General features: G+C 46.4%; 1 protein-coding gene across 1 annotated transcript in view; it reads left to right on the top strand.

Annotated features, from left to right (window-relative positions):
* Positions 1–12,624: 12,624 nt before the first annotated feature.
* Positions 12,625–24,881, top strand: part of Fam174b (family with sequence similarity 174 member B) — a 37,085-nt gene continuing 24,828 nt past the window's right edge. Inside the window, exon 1 of the mRNA XM_057756294.1 lies at positions 12,625–13,194. Coding sequence (XP_057612277.1) covers positions 12,860–13,194 — 335 coding nt within the window. The 5' untranslated portion in view covers positions 12,625–12,859. The remainder of the gene's footprint in view (positions 13,195–24,881) is intronic.

Here is a 24,881-nt window from a genome sequence, read left to right as displayed (position 1 = left end):
CAATCCTTAAAATGGGACAAAAATGGATCTTCCTGGGCTGTACACACGAGTGACAAAGAGCTGTGCACAGATTTGAGTTGCTTTTTGTTCAGTTTTGTTTGTAAAATAGGTGTTTGCAGCCTGAGCTGCCGCTTCAGCTGATCCTCCTGCTTCGGTCTCACACCTGCTGGGATTACAGGCACGTGCTAGCATTCAGTTCAGGTTCTTTCTTTTTTAAATACAGGCCTTTGGAAGATTTGTTTTAGAAACAAATGAAATAATAAAGCAATTTTAACTGCAATAGTACTGACTTTGTGTGGGCCTAAAAAGCTGTTGACAGTTCTCAGAGCTCTGATGGTGTAAATGGTCCTGAGGCTGGAGAGATGGCCCAGTGTTGAAGGGCACCCCAAGCTGGAGAGATAGATGACCCAGTATTGAAGGGCACCCCAAGCTGGAGAGATGGCCCAGTGTTGAAAGGCACCAGCAGGCTGGAGAGATGACCCAGTGTTGAAGGGCACCAGCTGCTCTCTCACGGGTTCTGCATCTGATTCCCATCACATACATGGTGGCTTACAACTGTCTATGGCTCCAGTCTCAGGAGATCCAACGCCCTCTTCTGACCTCTGCAGGTACTGAATGTACATAGTGCACAGATATACAATGTAGAGAAAGCACATACACAAAATAACAATGACATAAAGAAACAGGCATGTCACTGATATGATAGAACACCATAGCCTACTGTTTCTTTTTCAAGGTGGTGGGGGGTAGAAGCCAGCCTTTGGGCCTATTAACGAAGCACTCTGTCACTGAGATACATCTTCAGTCCTTAGTATTTTGAGATAGGATCATGCTTGTACGCTCAGGCTGGCCTTTGAACTTGCTATGTAGCGAGGCCTCTTTAAACATGCATCGGCTTCCCAGTGCTGATATTACAGGCGGTGCTACCTGGCCCAAACCCGATATTCTGAACAGACAACACACCACAGTGTTAAATGACTCCATTATATAAAACAGTACAATTATCTTTCTCTTTCCTGTCCTTGTTGCGGGAGCCCACATTCCCTCTGCCTTGCAGGGTGACAAGATGGGCCTTGTTTGCCTGAGACTTTTCTGATTTTCCACAGAAAGCTCCTCATACTGGGAAAAGTCATCAACAAACCTCAAGATATTCTGACAAACACATCTTGATATTTTACAAATCACCATAGGGAACTGCATGGAGAAGTTTCTTGTTTAAGAGCCAGTGCGTGATACTGGGTGGGAAGAGGTAACCCACGCGCATCATGGTAACTTCCGGTCCCCAGAATCATTTTTGCTGTGTAGGGGGATGTTCCTGGTCAGGCTTGGGAAACAGACTCATGGGAACATTAACAACCTGTGGCCTCATTTCCCTTGGCTGCGGTGTGCCAGAGACTCCCTTATCTTTTGTTTATAATTTATTTTCATGGAGTTAAAAAAGCCACTTGTGTATTTTGGGCTTTCCTTTTGTAAGTATGCCAAATTGCCATCACCTTCCAGACTTCCGCAAACAGAGGTATCTGGTTTGGGAAAGCCCCATTTTGGTGAGAACGTAACAGCCTTATCACGTGGCAAGGGGCAAGGAGACTTGAAGCCTTTTCCAGGGTGAAAATGGACCTGGAACGAGGTGTATTTTCAATACAGGCTTCTCACAATCTGCAACCTGGCACATTATTATTTTATGAATAAGGCGCTGACATTTCTTTTAAACATTCTAGCTTCAGGCTATTTTACTTTGTGAAGAAAAACATGAATTATTTATAAAACCCGGCATGAATATCATATGAATAATCCTCATTTCTAGCAGGGAGTAAAATGAGCTGTAGCTGGTGCCCTGTCAGCTCCACAGACCCAGAGATCACAAGCAAGTGGAGGCCGGGCCCCACCGTCCCATGCCCTGTCCTGTCCTTCAGATGCAGCAGTTCTGAGATGTGATTGCATCTTCTGTAGAGAGGGAGGGCAGTCCATTTTCCCCACCTCTCATGTTGTGTGTGTGTGTGTGTGTGTGTGTGTGTGAGGGGGGGGGCTCTGAGACTACCGTAATGTGTGTAGACGGCATAGGCTAACTATGGAATTATAAAGGTGAGGCCCCCTTCTACCTTTGTGTGGGTTCTGAGAATTGAACTCAGGTGTGGCAAATGCTTTTTTCTGCTGAATCATCTTGCTGGCTTTCATCACTAATTTTTTGTTTTTTGTCCAAACTCCTTTTAATTTTTTCCTCCTCCCCTTTCCTTCCTCCTTTTTATTTCTTTTTGAGACAGGGACTCTTATTTATTTATTTGTTTGTTTATTTGTTTATTTATTCTTTATATATCCTGCCTGCAGTTTCCCCTCCTCCCCTCCCCTCCTCCAAGTCCTTCCCCCCATTTCCTCTCTCCCCCAGATTCACAGGTCTACCAGGAGTATCAACCAAACATGGCATATCAAATTGCAACAGACTAGGCATATCCCTTCATATTCAGCATGGACAAGGCAACTCAGAAGGAGGAAAAGGGTTCCAAAAGCAGGTGAAAGAGTCAGAGACAGCGCCTGCTCCACTGTTAGGAGTCCCACATAGTCTCAAATATCTGCATGCTTAGTCCCCAGTCGGTGAGCTGTTTGGAAGAAATAAGAGGTATGTCCTCGCTGGAGGAGGTGTGTGCTGTGGGCTGGCTTTGAGGTTTTCTACTCTAGGCCAGGCTCTCTCTGTCTCTGTCTCTCTCTCCCTCCTGCTTGAGGATCAAGAAATAAAACAACTCTCAGCTACCTCTCCAGTACCATGCCTGCCTGCATGCTGCTCACCGTGACGGCCCTGAACTGAGTCTCTGAAACTGTAAGCAAGCCTCCAGTTTAAATGCTTTCCTCCCATAGGGTTGCCTTGGCCATGGTATCTCTTCACAGCGATAGAAAACTAACAAAGACACCTGCCGAGAGCTGAGATTACAGTCGTGTGAGTCTAGGATTTCACTTGTACTCAGTATGTGTGGTTTATAAGAACCGAAGCCTCTGTACAGATTCTGACCAGCGTTCTAGAAGGTTCCCCTACCACACACCAGCACTGCTCTATTCTCTTTTTTTCTTTTTGCATAGCCCAAGCTGATCTGAAACTCTGTATGTAGCTGAGCTAACCGTGAACTTCTCATTTCCACGCGAGGCATGTTATGTATATTATGTATGTTAAGGTGTGCATGGGGAGGTCAAGGGACAACTTTGTGAAGTCAGTTGTTTTTTTCATTCCACCTTTATGTAGGCTTCAGGGTCAAATGCAGGTCACCAGGCTTGACCAAGTGCCTTTATCTATTTTCCTGGTCCACAGTCCTCTCTTTTCTGTTGGTGAATGAGCCGGGATGCAGCTGAGGTCATGCCAGCTCCACAGGCCAGGTGACTTTCCTGGCCATCTTCGTAAACCTTCTTTCCAGAATATATTAAAAAGAGGATGTGGTTGGGAGTGTAGCTCAGTTGGTAGAGAGCTTGCCACACATGTATGGTTTTGTTCACCGGCACCACATAAAACTGGGGGTAATGGCACACCTGTAATTGTAGCATGTGAGAATTAGTGGCAGCAGGATCAATTATTCAAGGTCATTTCAGCTCTAAGTTTGGTACCAGCCTAGGACACAAAAGACCCAGTTTCAAAATCAAATAAAAATGAGAAGATGGTTCTTGCTATTTTAAGCAATAAAACAATCAAGATTAAAATATACATGACATGTAAAAGTCACAACATTAAGATGTAGGAAAAGCCTATTTCTTTCTCATCTCGGGAATTAGAGCGAGTGCTGGACAAGGAAAGGAAGACAATATGAATGTCCTAAAGTCACATGCTTGGGATGAGTGCCGTTCATCTGTTGGTTCATTGCCATCCAATCTTTCACTGTTGTTCTGGTGTCTTCCTCCGCTACGTCCCAGAAAATGGGGATGTCTGCCTTCCACAAGGTTAGGCAATTTGCCCAAGACTCAGTTCCACTGAGCAGAGTCAGCCAATAAGAAGAGGGAAATAGTCACTGGCTGTCCCTGCTCTGAATTCAAAGGTGATCAGACTTCATTACTTAAGGAATCTGGTTTTGCACATCAGTCCCTGCCTCTTGGAAGTAAGTGCGCTAGGCAAGATGCCAGCAGCTCCCTCCCCTGGCTATCCAACAAGCCTTGGAGGGTAGAGAAACAATTTACAATCAAATGCTCTCTGCTGTTTCAATGATCTTTTTTCATTGCGCTGATAGCTTGTCAATAGTTAGCACTTGCTATGCAATTACCATTTCTTAGATAGTGTGGTAAGCATGCTGAAATATTAACTCACTTAGCCCTTGACACACTCTTACGGCATAAGTCCTTTCAATATCCCTACTTTCGAGAAAATGGAGGCCTGAAGAGGTTCAATCCATTGGCATATGGGAATTAAATCACTTCTATTGTGTTTATTGTGCTTACAGAAATATGTATACATCTTTTTATTTCTTTCCATTCATCTTGGTCTGATTTGAATAATTACTGAAGTTGAAGTGGCTATCTCTCAGTTCTAGTTACCACACACAGAGATGTCCTTATTTTGAGAATCCCTCCAGTTGTGTGTGTCTTGGTGAAAGAGGACACTACCCCCCCAATGGAAAAACAATGGGGTTGGATCTACTCTTTCCCCCTCTTGGAGCAGGTAACAGAGTAATTGCCTCTTGGGTCAGTCCATGGGAAGCTGCAACCAAGACCTCTGCATTTAAGCAAGTGGTGCAACTCATGGGCGGTTCACCCAGTGGAGGTGATGATAATGGCACTTAAGTGAGTGAGGGGGCAGAGCTGGGGGGCCTGATCCCAGCCTGCAGCTCTGCGTGCCTTGGCCTGGCCTTTGGCATGGGCCCTCAGCTCCACCATTCTGGTTTGCCACTTCACCATTTTCTGGTGAGCCCCGGACTATGGCCTCTTCCCTGGCCCACTCCCAACCACAGCATGCCTAGTCTTGACAAGCTAGAGCTGGCCAATCAGGAAAGGGCAGATCCTGCAACCCTTCTCCCTACTTTTTGATACATGTGTGGGCTTGCCCCGACAAGTCCAAAAATACTACAGCCAATCAAATTTAAACTAATGTAACCATTGCTTGTTTAGCCCACTGTATTTGCTGGAGATGACCTAACTGTCCCTGGAATTCCCAGTATCCACATGGCAGTTCACAGCTGTCTATAACTCCAGTTCCAGGGGACCTGAAACCCATGGCAAAAAGACCACCAAAAAAAGTGGAGGAAATTAATAAATCTCTTAAAGAATGTCAAGAAAACCAAGAAAAAAACAGTTGATGGAAACAAGGTCTAAAAATGGAAATAGAAATAAATACCCCCAAAAACAAACAAACAACAACAACAAAAATACCCACAAACAGAGGGAATTCTGGAAATGGAAAACTTTGGTAAGTGAACAGGAGCATCAGCAACAGAATTCAAAAGATGGAAGAGAGATTTTCAGGCATTAAAGTTAGGATAGAGGAAATAGATTCATCAGTCAAAGAAAATATTAAATCTAAAAAAATTCCTAACAAAAACCATCCAGGAAATCTGAGACACTATAAAAAGAGCAAACCTAAGAATAATAAGAATAGAAGAAGAATTCTTGCTTAAAGGCCCAGAAAATATATTCAATAAAATCACAGAAGAAAAATTTCCCAACCTAAAGAAGGACAAACTTATAAGGGTACAAGAAGCTTACAGAACATTAAATAGACTGGACCAGAAAAAAAGTACCCTTGCCACATAATAATCAAAACACTAAACATACAGAATAAAGAATATTAAGAGCTTCAAAGAAAATAGGCCAAGTAATATATAAAGGCAGAATTATACCCAATTTCTTTTTTTTAAAAATATTTATTTATTTATTATGTATACAATGTTCTGTCTGTATGTATGCCTGCTGGCCAGAAGAGGGCACCAGACCCCATTACAGATGGTTATGAGCCACCATGTGGTTGCTGGGAATTGAACTCAGGACCTTTGGAAGAGCAGGCAATGCTCTTAACCTCTGAGCCATCTCTCCAGCCCCTATACCCAATTTCTTAATGAAGACTTTAAAAGCCAGAAGAGGACAGACATCTTGCAGGTACTAAGAGACAACTGATGCAAGCCCAGACTACCATACCCAGCAAAACTTTTAATCACCATAGATGGAAAAAAACAAAATATTTCATGATAGAGTCAATATCCACAAACCCAGTTCTTCAGAAGGTACTAGGAGGAAAACTCCAACCTGAGGAAGTTAGCTACACCAATGAAAACACAGGCAATAGATAATCCCAAACCAGAGGTGTTGAAGTTAGGGTTTCTATTGCTGTGAAGAGATACCATGACCATAGCAACTCTTATAAACGAAAACATTTAATTGGGGTGGTTCACTTCCAGTTTCAGAGGATCAGTCCATTATCATCACGGTGGGGAGCATGGTGGCATGCAGGCAGACATGGTGCTGGAAGAGTAGCTGAGAATACTATATCATTTAGGCAACAGGAAGTTGTCTGAGACACTGGGTGATATACTGAGCATAGGAACTCTCAAGGCCCACACCCATAGTGATACACTTCCTCCAACATGGCCTTACCCACTCCAACAAAACCGTATCTCCTAATAGTGCCACTTCCTATGAGATTATGGGGGCCAATTACATTAGAATAACCAGAGTGATCTAAATGAAGCAGCTAAATGGTGGGGAGACAGAGAACTTACTGGACATCTCTTGTCACCAAATGAAGCTTCCAGTACCAGGAGTGGGTTATATCTAATTGAGTTGTTGGCCAAAGAGGTTCCATGGGAGCCTCCACACAACCAGGCTGTTGACAAGGCCCTACTGCTGAAGGCAACACCTACACAGCTCATGGAACCTGGAGAAGTTGAGTTGCTAGTTATCTAGTGCCTTCACCCCTATGGACTAGTGTTTTTGGTATCAGAACACATTCTGCACTACCGAAGGACAAAGCTAAACACCAACTCAGCTATAAACCCTTCCTGCCTGGACTTCCCTCAATGATGGAGCAACCTGGAAATACAAGATGAAATAAACCCTTTCCTCTCCAAGTGGCTTTGGTCAGAGTGTCTTATAGGACATGGTCCAACACTCAGCATAAATGAGAAACTATGATCAGACATTCATATCCTCCTCCAATGCCCACAGAACTTTATGGAAGATTGTGTGGAATGAACAGAAGGGCCAGAGGAGTCTCTAGATAGGAGAGGGCAAGATGAGAACTCTGCTGGGGACATCAAATCCACTGTCCTATTGGTGACAAAAAAATTTAGTCACCGATGTGACTAAACCTGACTAAGTGGTTCTTAGGTGTTTGGAATGGTTTAGGGGAGAATTTTGGAAGAGTCTGGAGCTGTGGGTCTGGTGGAAGTTCAGAAGATTAGAATAGAGATGTGGATTGTAAAAGCTGTACCTGTGAGATTTCAACTGGAAATGTGGACTCTATTGGGAACTGGATTACATGATATTTATATCACATTCTGGCAAAGATTCTGTCTCATTTTGCTCATGTTCTGAGAATCTGAGTGAGACCAAATTGAGAAGTAGTGGAACAATTTAATTGTAGCAGGACATCAGTAGTCAATTACTTAAATCGGTGGAGGGAATTTCAAGATGATTTGGGTGGAGTATGGTTGTTGGTTGCTTTAAGTAAGGCTTACAGTGAGAATCAGGAACAAGCAGTACAGAAGAATTAAAACATGCAGTTTTCACAGAGTCAACTGAAACTTCTGGATGGGACAGCAAGGGTACTAAAGGGATTGGCGTCATTAAAGACACACCAGTGTGGCAAACTCCCATTTCCATGATCTCAGAGCCAGCAGTCACGACACAATGTAAAAAACCAAAGCACATCATAAATGTTTATGATTCACCACAATACATCTGTCTTAGGCTGGGCAGTGGCTCATGCCTCTAATCTCAGCACTGGGAGACAGAAGCAGATGGATCTCTGTGTGTTTGAGGCCACTGGTCTATACAGTGAGTTCCAGGCCGGGAGAGTTACAGTGAGACTATTAAAACACAACAATAACAACAAAACAAACAAACCAAAAATCAAAACCCAGAGCCAACCACCACCACCAAACAAAAAACAACAACAAATATCTGTCTTATGGAATAGAAGTCTTTAGAAATAAACCCTCATGGCTATATTGCAGCCACCCAGATTTTGACAAATGGGTAAATATCTTACCATAAAAAATAAGATAGGGGCTGGAGAGATGGGTCAGCGGTTAAGAGCACTGACTGCTCTTCCAGAGGTCCTGGATTCAATTCCCAGCAACCACGTGGTGGCTTACAACCACCTATAATGAGATCTGGTGCCCTCTTCTGCCCTACAGGCAGGATACTGTATAAATAAAAAAAAAAATCTTTAAAAAGAGAGAAAAATAAGATAGCCTCTTAAATTCACAGTGCTGGGAAAACCGGGTATCCATCTGCAGAAGAATGAAATGAAGTGTGTATTGGGTTTGGCCCTACTAGTCCGTAGGTTCCTGAGAAGGGAAGTGTGGATTGAGGAAAGAGACAGGAGACAAAAGAGAATGGGGAGGGCTTCCAGTGAATTACAGTAGCAAAAGGCAAAAAGCCCCGAGTTTATTACTCTCAGCCCTTATACACCCCAAACAAAAGGGGAGGGCACAGAACTCCAGGAGACTAAGAACAAGCAAGCGCAATTACCTCCTTATATCTCAGAACACCTGGTAACCACACCCTAAGTCAAAACATCCTGTTGACTGGCCTTTGAAGAGTAAGGCTACCAGTAGCCACTTCCTTGGTCAAATATCTTGTTGCTCTTCCAAGAATAGGTCTGAACTCTCTGACCTTTACTCAAGATGGAACAGATTCAAAACTGTGGGCCCTCACAAATCTGTATCTTTCAGCATGCATAAAAATCATCTCAAGGAGCTAGCGAGATGGCTCAACAGTTGAGAGCACTTTCTGCCTTTGCAGAGGACCCAGTTTTATTCCCAACACCCACATAGTGGCTCACAGCTACCCAGAGTCCCAGTTCCACGAGAATCCAAACAGCACACACGGTGCACATACATGCAAGCAGGAAACACATTCATAGACATACGAAAGTAAAATTAATAAACTTAAAAATATTTTTTAAAAAGGGGCCTGGAAAGAAGGCTCAGTGATTAAAAGCACTTACCCTTGCAGAAGACCTGGGTTCAATTCCCAGCACCCACACAATGTGGTTGCTTCCCAGCCATCCATGTTCTAGGGGATGAGATGCGCTCTTCTGACCTTTGTGGACACCAAACATGCACATGGTAGATATACATACACACAGGCAAAATGCTCACATATAAATAAATGTATATATCTAATAAAAATGTAAAAAAATCAACTTGAAATGGATCAAGGACTTTGACACAGAGGTTGAAACAGTAAAACTGCCAGGAGAAATAACAGAAAACACTTCAGGATGTAGTCAGAGGCAAAAAGCTGTTCTGCTAATTACTCTAAGCGCAGTACATAAACCAAAACATTGACAAGGAGGATTACATGAAATTAAAGGCTTCTGCACAGCAAAGGAAACAATCAGAGGAGTGGAGAGCGAGCCTACAGAATGGGGTGGGGGGGAGTATTTGCTGGCCGTACGTCAGCTCACTTCCTTGAAGCGGTGGCTTGTTTTTTTGTTTTTGTTTTTTCATTTTTGAGACATTGCCCACCACAGACCCACTCTGAAGTCTGCCAGTCACTCTTTGATGACAAATGGTGTTCCAGGGAAAAGAATGGCCACTTGGTCCGCAGCTCCAAGAACCACACACCTGCTTTTCCTCCTCTGCCGGTTCTCAGCATGAAACTAAAGTGACTTCTTGATTCTTCCTGTCTTATCACATACGACAATAACATGTCCTGCTCCTCAGAGTCAAGGTTTAATAATCTCAAGGCTCTATCAAGGGAATTCTGAAGTGACATTGGCTCTGTGTTGGTGCAGAGCAAGGCTTTGAAGATGACACCTAGCATAGGTAGAACTTGCCTGGAGTCTGGCTGTCACCCTTGTTGATATTGGCACAAATGTCAGCTCAATGCAAAAGGAAAATCCCCTCTCAGCACCCTTCTAGAATTATTTCTCACTTTGAGGATGCCCTGAGGGGGTGTGAGGAGCCCTAGGGGTCCACAGACCATGCTTCTAGAATGTCTGCTCTAGTGGACAGTAGTCTCGAAGACAGCCTAACCTGGTCCAGCAGCCCTTGGTTTGATATCAACTGAAGTTGGTCCCTGTTGCCTGTTACTATTTTCCCATGTTAAAAAGGCCATTGTACACAGTTATTTATATCATAATGCTTTAGGTATTCTAATATGGAACAATGTATAAGTGAACCTTAATTAGGAAGAATTGAAGATCCTAAAATGCCACTTTCCTAAGGTAGTTTAGCATTTATGCTTTCTATATTCTTGGTTTTAATTAAGTCAATGTCAAGTAATCGGACCCACAGCTCATAAATTGTGACAAAAGGAGAGAAGTCTGATACTTATTTTAGTGTATGTGTATGTCTGTGTGCCTGCTTCTCTGTGTGTACCACCTGTGTGCAGTGCCCAGGGAGGCCAGAAGAGGGCACTGGATCCCATGGAACTGGAGTTAACTGTGAACCACCAGATGTGGGTGCTAGGAATGGGATCTCAGCTCTTTTTCTCTAGCCTGCTTCCCCCTTCTTGTGGACTTTTCTCAGTGACCATATTGTGCTTGGCCCTGTTACTCTTATTAAATATTAAAAACCTCCTATTCACTGGTTAAGTCCTTTCTGGCCCTGACCACTCAACAGTCATGTCCATCCTCATTGAGAGGGTTTAACTTGGGCACACCTGTGCTCTATTATGCCGGACTTTCTTCTAAGGAACAGATTGCAAGCCTGCAGCCCCTGAAGCTTGTTTCAGAGAAGGCTTGGGAATTATGAACCTCACATCCAGATCTTTAGAGAGTTTGTGTATATAGTCATGAAAACGAAGACTCTCTGTCAATGGTAGTTCAGAGTTGGAAGAACTTAACCATATATTTCTTCTCTTTCTTTTTTCTTTTTCTTTTCTTTTTGAGAGGGGAGAAGGGTGTCTGGGTCTCACCATGTAGCTTTGGCTATATAGGACTAACTGTATAGACCAGGATGGCATCAAACCCATAGGGATCTGCCTGCTTCTGTCTCCTCAGTGCTGGGATGAAAGGTGTGTGCCATCATGCTGAGCATATGATCTATCTTTAGCTCTCATCCCTGTGACATGCTTGCAAACACACATTACACAGTGCCTGGTGGGCAAGGACTATTGGGAATCTGAATGTTGCTCATCTGCCCTTCCCTCCTCTGCAAATAAAAATTCATCACATTGTATATGGCAGAGAGCTGGGAGATGGCCCCGATGCTCCCTGCTTCCTGGTATTTGCAACACTACAGTCGCCTTTCCTCAAGTGCGAATAAGATCTGTGGCATGCTTCTAACGAATTGGTTCAGGAAAAAATGTCGGGATGTCACGCCTGCGACTGTGTTTTATGGAATTGTACTCTATCATGCTGGATGATTTAATTGCTAACTGGGCTTGAATGCTTTGAAGATGCCAAATTCCAGCACTTGGGAGGCAGAGGCAGGAGGATATCTGTGAGTTCGAGGCCAGCCTTGTCTAGAAAGCAAGTTCCAGCTCAGCCAAAGACACACAGAAAAATCCTGTCTCGAAACCCCCTCCTCCCATGCCCCGCGCATACACACAAAAAGTCTCCAATGAGAGAACTCAGGACAGACAACCTATGACAGATAGATTGTGGGGGAATGGAGGTTCTAATCTCACAGCCGATGAAGAGCTGATTCTGCCTGGAGAAGCTGACTGAGTCCAGAGACAGAGCTTCTCCTAGGTGAGCCTTCTTAGGAGCTCCTAACAAGACACCTTGAAACCGGAGAACCCAGATAGGTCTGAGATGATATACGTGGCTGTTGTGAGCTACTAAGTTTGGGGGTAATTATGGAAGTTTGGTTATGCAGATATAGACAATGAATAATATATATATATATATATATATATATATATACACACACATTATATTATACTTGTCTGTCTCTCTAGCAGAACCAGAAATGAGCTGTTCAAAGTATCCTGGTTCTTGTTCTATGTGTGTAAATATTTACCTATCATTGGAGGAGTGCCTCCCAGACCAACTTGGGGTTAGCTCGAGAAATGCACTCAGCATTGCCTCAATTCTTGGGCTCCCAGAAGTGTCCGTAGCTGTTTTCCGCTCCAGCATCATTTAGTTTATATACCAGAGACAGCACGACAATCAATTACTCCTTGGAGTTTGAAACGCCAGGCTGGTCTGGAGAAGGTGTTAATACTTCCAAAGGTGGGAGCGCAGAAAACTAGTTCACCAGCAGAAGTGTAAAATGCTTACAAGCTCCAGGTGGGAAATTTGCGCTACCGAGAGCTGGCTCTGCGTGCTAAATCAACTAATGAGGACATGAGAATACCTGTTTCTAGAGGGGGCTGCTGGATTGAATGAGAAATCGCGTGAGCCGCTCAGCATACTACTCTGAGCAGAGTGAGCCAGGCCTTTAGGATTTCTCGGTGGGGTCTCAGGTCTCAAACAGCCTGGGGCCACCCAGGGGCGGAGCGCAGCGGGGACCCAGCCGAGGTCTGCCCCGCCCACGCGGGGCCGAAGCCCGTCGAATGACTCGGTGCAACGTGTTGGTGGCGGCTGCTGCTGCGCGGCGGCGGCGGCGCGGGTTCTTCCGGGCTCTGCAGCTTCCTGCTGAGCACAGCGCAGCCGCTTCGGCCGCGGGAGCCCCCGGCGCAGGCCTCCGGGGTGCAAGCCTCCGGGGCGCAGAATTCCTGGGTGCAAGCCTCCCGGGCTCAGGCTTCCGGGAGGCAGACCTCCGCACCGTGCGCACAGCGCACCATGAGCGCCCTGTCGCCGCCGCCGCCGCCGCCGCTGCTGTCGCCGCTGCTGCTGCTGCTCGCTCTCCTGGCTGCGCCCGCCGTCCTCGCTCGCACAGCCGAGTCCGCCTCGGCCTCGCAGCCCGAAGCGGAGCACCAGCTTCCGCCTAGCCTGGGGAATGCCACCCGGCTGGGACCTGGCGTGACGGGCGGGGGCGGCTCCAACAGTAGCGGCAACGCCGTGGTGACCCGTATCTCCAGCCTGCTTCGCGACCTGCCCACCCTGAAGGCGGCAGTGATCGTGGCGTGCGCCTTCAGCGCTCTGCTCATCGCCTGCCTGCTGCTGCGCGTCTTCAGGTGGGTCGCGTCACCCGGCGCCTTGCTCAGCTGGCTCGGCGGGCGGTGTCGCCGTGCTGCTGTCCCCGCGCGCCGGCCCCACCTGTGCGCACAGGTGCTCGGTCTTGGCGCGCTCCCGCCAGACGCGCAGCGTTCTGCTCTCCCTGTGAGGGTGGGATCCGGAGGGCGGGCGCGTGTATTTGGTCACATTCAGGAACCGTTTCCCCTTAAGGCTGTTCGGTGTGTCCCAGGTCCTAGATTCCGTTGCTTTACTCTACTCAGCGGTTTACACTCTCTGAGTTCAGACCACCTTCCGCGGAATTTATTTGTATGCCCACATTACAGACGAGGTAACATTCAAAGGGGTGGCTGGCTTACACAGATACTCAGCGGTGGAGGGATAATTTGGAGTTCTTCTAATGTGAACCTCGTTCCTGTTCTCCCCCTACCTCTGCAGCTCTTTTTCCCCTGTCCCACCCGCTAGTGCCCTCTTTTCACCTACAGAAAAAAGGAGAGAAAGGGATGCCTGAGGAACCCGGGGACGCCTGCTATGCACCTGAATTGATAATAGGCTTCAGGAGGTTTGGTGACCCTCGACAGCTGCGGTGACTTTCCATTGCTGAGCTTCTAGACTGAGCTGTCCCAGCACACTTACAGGGGCCTGAGAAGACCTCAGGGAGGTTTTGTAGGTTGTTCAAGGCCAAGGAGAAAGTGTCCAGGAAATCTAGGCAATCCCTGGACTAGTGAGGCAGGCGGGTTCACAGGGGAGGTCAGTTGGCCCTTTCTCTGGAATGCTAGGGAAATCCTGGTTTGTAGGAAAAAAGACAAATACATCCTGTTATTCCCACCAACCAGTCAGGAAATGTGTGTGTGTGTGGTTACTGACCCTCTGTCCCATACTATTTTGATGAGCTAGTGAAGATAGGGCAAGGGGCTTGTACCTTTGGAGAACATCTACGCTACAAGAGCAATTAGACCTGGGAAAGTCAAGGTTAGGAACTCCGTGTAGAGAGGGTGCTCTTAGTTTTGACACTAAGTCTAGGCATTTCCTTTGGGGCCCATATGATGAATGAAATGTCGGTAGTCTGAGGACGGAGAAGAGGGTCCGTGGTTCCGGATTCCTTTACCACTTCCTGCTTTGGCTCACCCCAACCTTCCCACTTTCCTCATTCCTGCTGATGAACCTCACTGGGTCTTTGTAGCCACAGCCTAGGCATGGAATTACCTATGTGAGGTGTTCGGGGCCCTTATACACTGGCCCAGTTCACCTTGCTTCTCTTAACCAGTTCTTCTGAGTCTTGTTTTTATCTCTTGCTATTTCTTTTTATACCCATGGCCCCGGCTTGTGTTTTCCTATCTCTGGTTGGATTTGTCCTCTGCGTCTTCCAAGACTGCATGCTGGACCCTGAGTGGTTTTCTTGGGCAGCTGAATGGGTCACTGCTTTCTTATCTGGCCTGTCCAGCCCTAACCTTGTGTCTGTCTGCCTCTACACCCTATATCCCACCATGCTGCATTGCCCAGTTCGCATGCGCAGCAGAGTCCTTGAGGGTGAGATTCCCCTCTTAGTGTTTCTGTGCAGAAGGAGGGGCTGGCATTCAGCTGAGGCAGCGATGTCTTTTGCTGATTTCCTCACTGTTCACTTGGAGTCTGCGAACGTCTAGAGCAAGCAGCTCTGAGCCTGGAGGGCTGAAGCATTTAGCTCAAAATAGTCCCAGCCCACACAGCTGTATACTTTTAAAAGAAGGCATTTGAACTATTTTGCCAGTCTGCTCTCTATTACCCAAGAGTGGGGGAGAAGACAAGGCATCGTGTGGCCAGATGTGTGTGTTGGGGGAGGAGGGCAGGGCAATGAGTTTAAGTAGGAGATGTGGTACTCAGGCCTGGAAGAGAGAGTCCTTGGCTTGGGTGTGGAAGGAAGGAGACCACTTCAGAAGATAAACGGCTTCTGGTTGTGATCATATCCATCCTCTTCCTGGGAAGGCAGGCTTGTTAGTTGAGTCTCCAGGCAGAGAACTGCTACTCTGGATTCGGATGGAGATAGGATCTGTCGTGTTTTTACAGCAGGGAAGGGCCTTGATGGTACCCAGTCCTCTGGTGTTCTTTTGGAGATGTTGTTCCTCGGAGTCTGGGACAAGTGTTGGATTTCAGAACACCCCATGGTTCTGTATGGCTGAAGGCGGGGCTGCACCTCGACTCTGCTGTGGGGTGCTCTATTCTGTGACTGTTGTCTATAGTCATGTCCCCCTGTGGACTTGATTAACTGGGCTTTCAGAACAACTGGGTCTTTTGTACCTACTTGCTTTCCATTACTTAGCTGTAGGCCCTGAGTCCTGGTCTTCCAATCACCTAGAATTCCCAAGACCATTTCATTCCTGTTTAAACTTTGCCCGCTGAAGTGGTCCTGCCCACCACCACTTTCACCTGGGCTGCACCTTCCCCTTCTCTCCTGGGTCACAGTGATGTTCTTTAGGCTGGGGTTCCTGGCTGATCCCTGTTGCTCTGCCCTTCATCCTCCCTCTTCTGCTGAGTGATGGTCTCATTCTTCGGTTCTCTCAATCTCCTACATCAAATTCTTGGACCTGTGGGCAAGGACGTCTCTTCATGATTGGCATTGTGTTTGTTCTTGAGCCTTTATATAAGTTCTGCCCAGTGCTCCTCTGCCCTTAGCTGTGCTGGACTCCAAGGGCTCTCAAGTGGCATCATGTGGCTCTCTCTCTCTCTCTCTCTCTCTCTCTCTCTCGGATCGGCTTTTCCAATCCTACAAGGCCCCGGTTTCTCCTTTGCTATCTGGTAACCATTAGCCACCTGTGGTTTTGGAGAACTGGAAACATAACTTTCTGAACTGGGAGGTGCTTCAATAATGAGATACACGTGGTATTTATTAAGGGATGCTTGACTTTTTTTTTCTAAGTCTTTGAAGTAATGGTATTTTCTTTCAAATTATACAATTTTGATGTATGGGTTAAATATATTAAAATTAGGGCTGGGCATGTCATTCAGTGGCACATGTTCTCTCTCTCTCTCTCTCTCACACACACACACACACATTCACACATGAGTACAAGCAAGCATGCATACACGCACAAGTGTCTGACAGGTTTAACTGTGTCTTTAGGTTTCTGTTTCTTTTGTTGAACCTAGAAAGCTGGTCTCAAGATCAAGCAATTCTTCTGTCTTAGTTAGGATTTCTACGGCTGCGACAAAACACCATGACCATAAAGCAAGCTGGGGAGGACAGGGTTTATCTGGCTCACACTTCAGCACTGCTGTTCATCCCTGAAGGAGGTTGGGACAGGGACTCAAACAGATCAGGATTCCGGAGGCAGGAGCTGATGCAGAGGCCAGGGAGGAGTGCTGCTTACTGGCTTGCTTCCCCTGGCTTACTCAGCCTGCTTTCTTATAGAACCATGAGCTGGGCCCCCCTCATTGATCACTAAATGAGAAAATGCCTTATAGAGGGATCTCATGGAGGCATTTCCTCAACTGAGTCTCCTTCCTCTTCGATGACTCTAGCTTCTTCAAGTTGACACACAAATCCAGCCAATATACCTCCTGTCTCAGCCTCCCAAGTGCTAAGATTACAGGCACGAGCCACCATGTTTGACTCTTGCTTTTCATGTATTGCTGAAGGCTCTGGTTGTGTAAAATGTACCACGAACTCAGAAAGTTAGGGAAAAATACTCTGTTGGTTTTTCATGCTGCTGCATCAAAAATCCTGATAAAAATGGGGGCTGAGCACGAACTGCTGATCTGAGCTCATGGTTTCAGAGGTATCTGGGCCCCAGCGCTGTGGACCTGTGGTGAGGCAGGGCATCATTACCAGGAGGTCAGGGTGGAGAACAGATGCTCACTTACTGGTCTCTGGGAAAGAGAGAGATTGGCCGAACATGTTGTCCCACCCTGCCTCTCGCCTGGATTCCCCCGGGATGCCAAGTCTATTCAACTAGCTCTTTGTTGACCCTCTTGTGTTTTCACTTGGGAAGACTCCTTGGTCAGGCCGCCTTCACTCAAGCTCCCCAAACCCAGTTGAGTTTTGAATTTCCGGTCCCTCTGCAGTAACAGGCTGCCGACTGCCAAGGGCAGGGCTTCTGTGGCTCTCTAGCACCTAGTGTCATTCCAAGAATAGGCTGGCATTTAATAAAGATATTTTTAGCAAAAGAATGTTGACCTCCCAAGTATTTTACATTGTTGACGACTCTCCAAGTGTCCCCTGTGACTATTTGCACGGCCAATGTGGGATGCCTATGGGATAGGGGTTTGGGTGGTACCTGTTCGTTGTCTTAGCCATGCAGAAAAACTGGGGAAGAGAGTGTGATATCTTTGCTTTTAAATTAGTGCTCTGTCTTCCTGTTTGTCTTCCCTGGTGGAGTCACCTTGCTAGACAACAGAAAATACTTGAATCCAAGTTTAGTAAAAGTAAAGATCCATGTTGTGAAACCAGGAACTTTTAGATAGGCAGCCACCCCGCTAAGGTCCACATGGTTTTCACTTTGATGTTCTTATTCTGATGCTAACGATTAGAAGAAGATGAAATGTGTGCATGTTAGGGTCTTCAGAGCAGTTCTGTCTCATAGTGAAACATTTTAAATAACTTACGTAGAGGTGAGTGTGATTGGGGACATCTGTAATTTCAATATTGAGGAGGCTGAGGCAGGAGGATCATGAGTTGGAAGCTAGCTGGTACACAGAATGGCTTTGTTGAAACAAAACACAAAAACCAAGACATACCCAGCCATTGACACTGTTGGGAAGAATATGGCAGTCTGTGACGGGTTAATACTGAGTGTCTACTTGACATACTCGAGAACCGTGCAGAGGATGAACCTTTAGGCATGTCTGTGACAGAGTCCCTAGATTGGGTTTGTTGAGGTGAGTGGATACACCTTAAATATGGTCAGCCCTGTGGCCTGGGCCGGGTGCCAGTTAGAGTGAAAGGGGAGACTGAGCTGAGCATCAGTGTTCCTGTCTCTCTGTTTCCTGACTGCGGGTGCCGTGTGACCAGTGCCTCATGCTCCTGCCACAATGATGTCCCCACTGTGCTGCACTGTACCTTCAGAATGTGAGCCGAAAAAGACTCTTCCTTAAGGGCTATGTCAGCATAGGGCTATGTAATAACAACAGGGCAGGTACAGATATGTAATTCTCTAGAGCTGCTAAAAGCGATGACGTGGGATGGTGGGTGGTGTGAACTGAGTAAGACTTGGACTATGGGAAAGACAGTGACAGTGACAGTATTGGCCATGTGTTGTTGAATGCAGCAGATTATAAAGCGGCATGAACGTATGGGTTCATTTCACTCAATTATAAACATATGCATATATGAATGTGCAAAGAAATATATTAGCATGTGCACATACCCGTACATGCGGGCGACTCTTCCTTTATGTAATTCTATTCATGGCATGATTCTGTATCACCTGGACTCCTTTACAGTTCTGAGTCATGTGTTCATGCATGCACACTGTATCCTCGGACGTGTCTGAAGACCAGTAGGAAAACAGGGCGTACCCCTGGTGATGGAATTCCTGTGTTCTCCTACTTGGTTTCCCTGGTTGGGTACCAGGGTATGCTCTGTGCAGCCGTGCCTGAGGTTCCTTTGTTTGTACCCGACGCTCAGGATAACTGATGCTTTCCCATGTGTCGGATATACTGTAGCATCTCCTTGCTTTGGTCTCCGTTTCTTTAGTGTCTGCGGGATCCGAACAGCGTTCTTCTCTCTCTTTTGTGTGTGTGCCAACATGCACATGCATGTGGAGGCCCAAGGAAGATGCTGGGTGTCTCCTCTGTGGCCCTCTACTCTGTCCTCTAAGATAGAATCTCTCACTGATCTAGGGGTTCACCAGTTTTTCAGCTAAGGATGACTTATCAGCAAACCCCTGTTGATCCTCCTGTCTCCATCCACCCAGTGTGGGCTTATAGGCACCTCCCCAGGCACACCCAGGTTTTTTAGTGGGTTCTAGGAATCTGAACTCTGGCTTTCATGCTTGTACGGCAAATGCTTTTACTCACTGAACCCCAGGACCCATATTTTATCTGATTTCCCTATCTTAGTTATATTTCTATTTGTGTAATAAAATGCTGTGGCCGAGACCAAGGCACCTTACAAAAGTTAGTTGGGCTTTGGTTTTAGAGGGTTAGCATTCATGATGCTTCTATGTATTAATAAATGTTTTTGATTTTTATTTAGTTTTACTTTCTATTACAAAAAACTTATTCTCTCTCTCTCTCTGTCTGTCTCTGTCTGTCTCTGTCTCTGTCTGTCTGTCTCTCTCTCTCGGTGTGTGTCTGTGCGTGTGTGTAGGTTAGAGACAACTTGTTGGAGTCAATTCTCCCCTTCTAACATACTCAGTTCCTTAGGATGGGTGACAAGAGCCGCTATTCACTGAGCCACTTTACTTGCCCCATGTGTTAATATTTTACTATCAAGGGAAACTCTAGGTAGGAGATCAAATCTGGAGAGAAGATTCTAGAACACCTTCTGGTGGGTATGATCACATGGTGTTTGTAAGTATCCTGGAGGTCTTGGAGGTGGGCAGACATCTCCGGATTGGCTGCTCGATGCCTTTCGTGAAAGAGCAGGAGGTAGATTTTTTTTTTCTTTTCTTTTCTTTTCTTTTTTTTTTTTTTTACCTTTTTGACATTGGGTGCTGGTATTCTTGCATGGATTCAAGGATATGACACTCATAGACCCGAGATTACAGAGACCCTTTGCCCCAGGGGTTCCCCTATAATATCCCTTTCATTGAGCTTTGAGAATTGAACCTTACTCTCCTGTGATGTGGCTGCCAGCCAGGGAAGCTTTACACATTGGAACCGCAGCTTCCCCGCTCCCTGGCTTGGCTGCTCTCCCGGTTTTACTGTACAGGCACTGTTTCTCTACTGTCTCTGGTGGCTGCGTGCTCAACCCCTTCTTATTTCAAAATCTCTGTAAAATCCTTTGATCCAAAAGGATTTGTTTTGGCGCTTCCCCAGGGATCGGGAAGACAAAGTTGAGGTGATCTAGCATTGCCTCGTGTGGTGGCGAGGGAGTAACCACCGTGTTCTGGAGACAGTGACCCCTTGCAGACCCAAGTTGCTATCTAGGTCCTGGAGAAGGGGCTAAAGTTTCCTACTTGCCTTGTGTTTCCCAAATTTTGTATTATTATTGTTTATAATAAGGAGAAAAGTTAAATATAAGCACTTACTCCAGGGCTGGGCAGGGTGTGTCAGGAGGACCCCTCCAACTCACTGGCCGGCCAGCCTAGCTGAATTGATGAACTCCAGCCTCCGTGAGAGAACCTGTCTCAGAAAGCAAGGTGGAGAGTAATTGAGGAAGACAACCAATGTCAACACACAAATCCATGTGCATACCCGTTTGGATGTTTGCATGTGCGTGCAACACATATAACCACCATTACTTATGTAGCCACAAGCATCAAGGGTACTAGGGCTGAGCAGCTCTCAGATATGGCTTTCTGGTTTGCTTGTTGGCAATGTGAGCGTTCTCTGAACCATGCTAGGTATCCACTCTCTGTTATTAATTACATACAGTACATGCTTCTGAGGCCTGCTGGGATACCTAGGATAACATCCTGTCAAACACATCCCAGTTTCTCCTTCAAGCAGCCGAGTGTCCTATGGTACCAAAAGCTGTGGCTCTGAAGACAGGTAGTTTCTACTCGATCTTTTGTCTTGTTTCTGCTCGGGAGCAAGGCAGCCATATGGTCAAAATAATCAGGCAGCCGTGTGTACCTCCGAGCATGTTTCAAGCGAAATTGGTAATCATCTCAGCTAAGCCCTTTTGACTGCTCAGCTCCCCAACAAAGACGGTATCTTGTGACCACCCTTATGAATAGGCCTTTTAGGCACGGGCACCTGCCTCTAGTTCCTTCTAACAAATTGAAAAGGGAAAAGAACAAATCCCTCTTTAATGTAACCCTGAGCCCCTGGCTTACATGGAGTTTCCATAGACACCCTGGCACGTATACTCTTGCCATTAGATACCAGACATGTGTAAGGCTAAGTGGGAATGGGATTGGCTGGGCTAGGGTGGGGTGAATGTGTCCCACCAGAAGGGAAACAAACCCTCCTGGATTTAAGCCGTAGCTTCTTGAGTTGTGTGTTTAGTGTTCTGGTGCATGCTTAAGTCTAAACCTTTGCAAGGGGACATTCTGGGAGCAGGCATTTAAAATCATGTTCTTTCTTATGGTTTCACTTAAAAAAGCAACAATAATATCTCCTAATCTGAGAGCAGTCTGCAAGTAATCCAAACTTCATGTTTATATTCTGGGGCTGTGGGGAGGAGGAAGCCCATTCTAGGTAGGCATGGCTCAGAGGAGAGCGGGATACAGAGGACTCTGGCAGTGTTCCCCCAGAAGTGGGAGGCCTTGGGCCCTGGAACCTCTCAGGTGTGAGCTTTCTTCACATTCAGGGCTCTGCTTCTGCCGGACCCCACCCCCCACTTCTGCACTGTACAGCTGGAACAGAAACCCATAGCTAAGAGAACTGTAACCCCAAGCGTTTGTATGCTCAGCTGTGCTCTCTCCCTGGGCCTCCAGGATATGGCAGGCTGCCTTTGGCCTGTCAAATGGGTCTCTCTAACACTTAGCCTAGCAACAAGGAGAAAGTTTGACTGAAGAGACAGTGCATTCTTGCTAATGTTTCACAAGTGCCTTTGTGAACACAGGGTGCTGTGCTGAACAGGGAGCATCCCAGGGACCCAGGATCATCAGTAGGCAAGGGAAGATAGCACCTTTATTGCTATCTGGTGGGAAGGAAGCAGGGAGTCACAACGGGGGAGTCACAAATCAAAGCCAAGTGGCGTTGGCTAGAGGTAGAGTGGCCTGGGAAGGCACTGTAGTAAGGAGGGAGATTCGGACTTAGCAGTGGGAAGGAGGGCTTCTTCCAGGCTTGGATAGACAAAGCAAGTGGAACGGTTAGTTCTAGCTGTCAGCACAGTTTCGAGTCGTCGGGGAAGAGAGTCCCAGTGAGTTGTTGGGGTCAGATTGTCTTACAGGCTTGTCTGTAAAGGGTTGTCGTGATTGAGTTGGCTGTGTGGGAACTGGCCTGCTGTGGGTCCTGGATTGGCTAAGAATTGCAAAGACCAACTGAACAGTAGACATACATGCATGCATCCTCTGCTCTTGACTGTGGATGTGAGTAGCTGCTTTAGGTTCCTGCTTGACTTTCCCAAGTCAGTGAGGGATGGTAACCTGGGATTCTGAGACAGATAACCTAAAATAGAACGATCTTCCCTGAGGACCTCATTGTTACACAGTTCTGTGCTGGGCGGTTTATGTTTTCTGCTCCAGGTAAGGGTGCTTTATTGGGGTTCCCATTTTATAGGTGAGTAAATCAAGTCACTGAATGTGGATGTGTCTCGCTGAAAGGCGAGAGCTGAATGGGAACAGGGAAGGGTCCAACTCATGTTTCTACTGTTGAAATATATTTGGAAAACATCCAATGCTTTCCAGAGGATTTGGCCTGGAGGAAACTGAGGGGTAATATAGGGTGAAAAATTAAAGGGCAGTTTTCAAAAGAGTGGTCCAAAGGAGGCCTTAGGTACGGAGTGAGTGACTGAAGAGTGATTGGGTGCAATGGGGGTGCATGGTGTCAAAGGAGACCCGGAAAAGGTGTTGGAAGAACCAGTTGGCAGGGCCGGGGAGCTGAGTGATGCTGAGAAAAAGAAAACATCTGGAGACTCAGGGTGTGCTGTATCTGTTTGGGAGGACAAGAGAGACCATCCTGTAGAGTGTGAGGGTGACGGGTCAGGGGGCAGTTGGATTGGAAGCTCCTAGATCTGTGGTTGAGATCTTATGAATTGTCTGGCTCATGTTGTCTAATACCTAAGGCCGTGGTCCTGACTGCCTGTATTGGGATCTATCCACAGTTGGTATCATTTTGCCAATCCCAAAGGAGTGGAGACAGGAAGTAGATTGGTTTGCTGATCATGGCAAAATTGCTAGGGAAGAGGGAGGGGGGAATCCTGGCTGATGGGCATATCATTACATCTGTCAGGGCTCATAGGCTTAGAGTGGAATTATTAAATATCACCCATGCTTGGCACTCAAGACCATATAAACTACAGCTAAGAAACTGAGACAAATTTTGCCAACAGAAGGCCTGGAACTTGCAAATTCAGGCCACAGACAGGTAGGCTAATCTGTTTGGTTTGGATCTGATACTGAGTTTGAAAACTGGAAGAGCCGAGAATACTTAATGTAAAGATTTGGGGTCCCTCTTCTCTTGCTAGGTGAGAATGCATAGTGGTGTAGTGACAGTGGACCTCAGCCTAGGAAGGGACAGGAGCTGGCTGCTGCTGCCCCCTTTATGCTGGGCATGGTACTGACCTTTTTATTATTATTTTTACATTTTTGAATTTACTGTGTGGGTGCACAAATGTGTGTGCTATTTGTGCATTTATTTATTGTGTGTTTGCACATGTAGGTGAGCATGTGCTGAGGTGGGTCTGTGTAGGAAGCTTGTGGGAGTTAATATTTCCCTTCCATCACGCGGGTCCCAGAGATCTAACTCAGGTGATCAGGCCTTTCAGTGAGCACCTTGGCCCTCTAAGCTGTTTCAATGCCTCCATGCACCGCTCCTGGGGCTTTTGATTTGAAGGCAGTGCTTAGTCACCATCTGTCATCATGTTTGTTCCCATGTTTACTTCACACCATGTCCACTTCAAGGGTTCACTGTATTTACAGGGCACAGTGGCATTTGAGTTATTGACTTGCTGCTTTGAGGCTGGGTCCCTGCTGGTACATTGGGGCAGCAGCATGGAGAGGGGCAGCACCCTGACCAGGTGAGGAGTGGGTGCCCACAAAGAATCTCAACACAGTCTCCAACAGCCCGGCTGCTGGAGATCCTAACGTCATTGCTGCAGTAAAGGGACAATCCCATGTTTCATGTGGCCGTGTTTAATTGAAGTTGCCCATCTGGAGTAGAGCAAGATGAGATTCAGATATTACTGGCTCATTAAGACTTCCTTACAGGGTAGGCACTTGTCAGATGGAGCTCCTGAATGCTGCGGTGCTGCAGCCTGGCTTCAGGGGAAGGTTCCTGAGATTGGGCAGGAGTGTTGGCATGAAGAAATGAACTGTCCAACCACCAGATGAGTTTCATACAAGTGGCCGTTCCCTAATAGCTCCAGACATCTTTATTTATGTATCAAAACAAACATGTTTTTCCATACTAACAAGTTTTCCCTAGCCTCCAATGTTAACTTCTGGCAAAAACAAATATGTCAAATATGTTTACATCGAAACATCTTTAAACCACACCCAATACTTATCAGTTTGCTAACTTGGCCAAATATTGAGCAAAGTACATCCTGTCTTTACAAAACTACAGGTGGTAAACATAGGCATACATTTTCAAGAACAACAATCTCATAAAGCATAGTTACAGAAATAGGGGTGACCTGCCACGGGTCCTGTCAGCGCTGAATCAGAACAGCTCCCAGGGTCTGCAGTGACAGCTGGCATCCCAGGACAAGAAACCTGAGAAGCATCAGCTCCCAAGAAATCTTAGGGGAAAATGTCTGAGAAAAAAATGGGGTTTCCATGAATGATCACATCTGTCCCATGCATGGTTGATAAAATGATACTAAAGCTGCCAAGAGGATCATCAGTTTTGTGAGAGAGCACGCAGGCTGTGTGGTCCCAGCAGTATTCTGTGCTGTCCCGAAGTCCACTGGTTCTTGCTAAGTGAGACTGTCCCATGGGCT

Source organism: Chionomys nivalis, chromosome 23, assembly GCF_950005125.1.
Source record: "Chionomys nivalis chromosome 23, mChiNiv1.1, whole genome shotgun sequence".
In the NCBI taxonomy this organism is placed as follows: domain Eukaryota; kingdom Metazoa; phylum Chordata; class Mammalia; order Rodentia; family Cricetidae; genus Chionomys; species Chionomys nivalis.
Note: the sequence above shows the minus strand (reverse complement) of the source record. Positions and strands in the feature narration are given on the sequence as shown.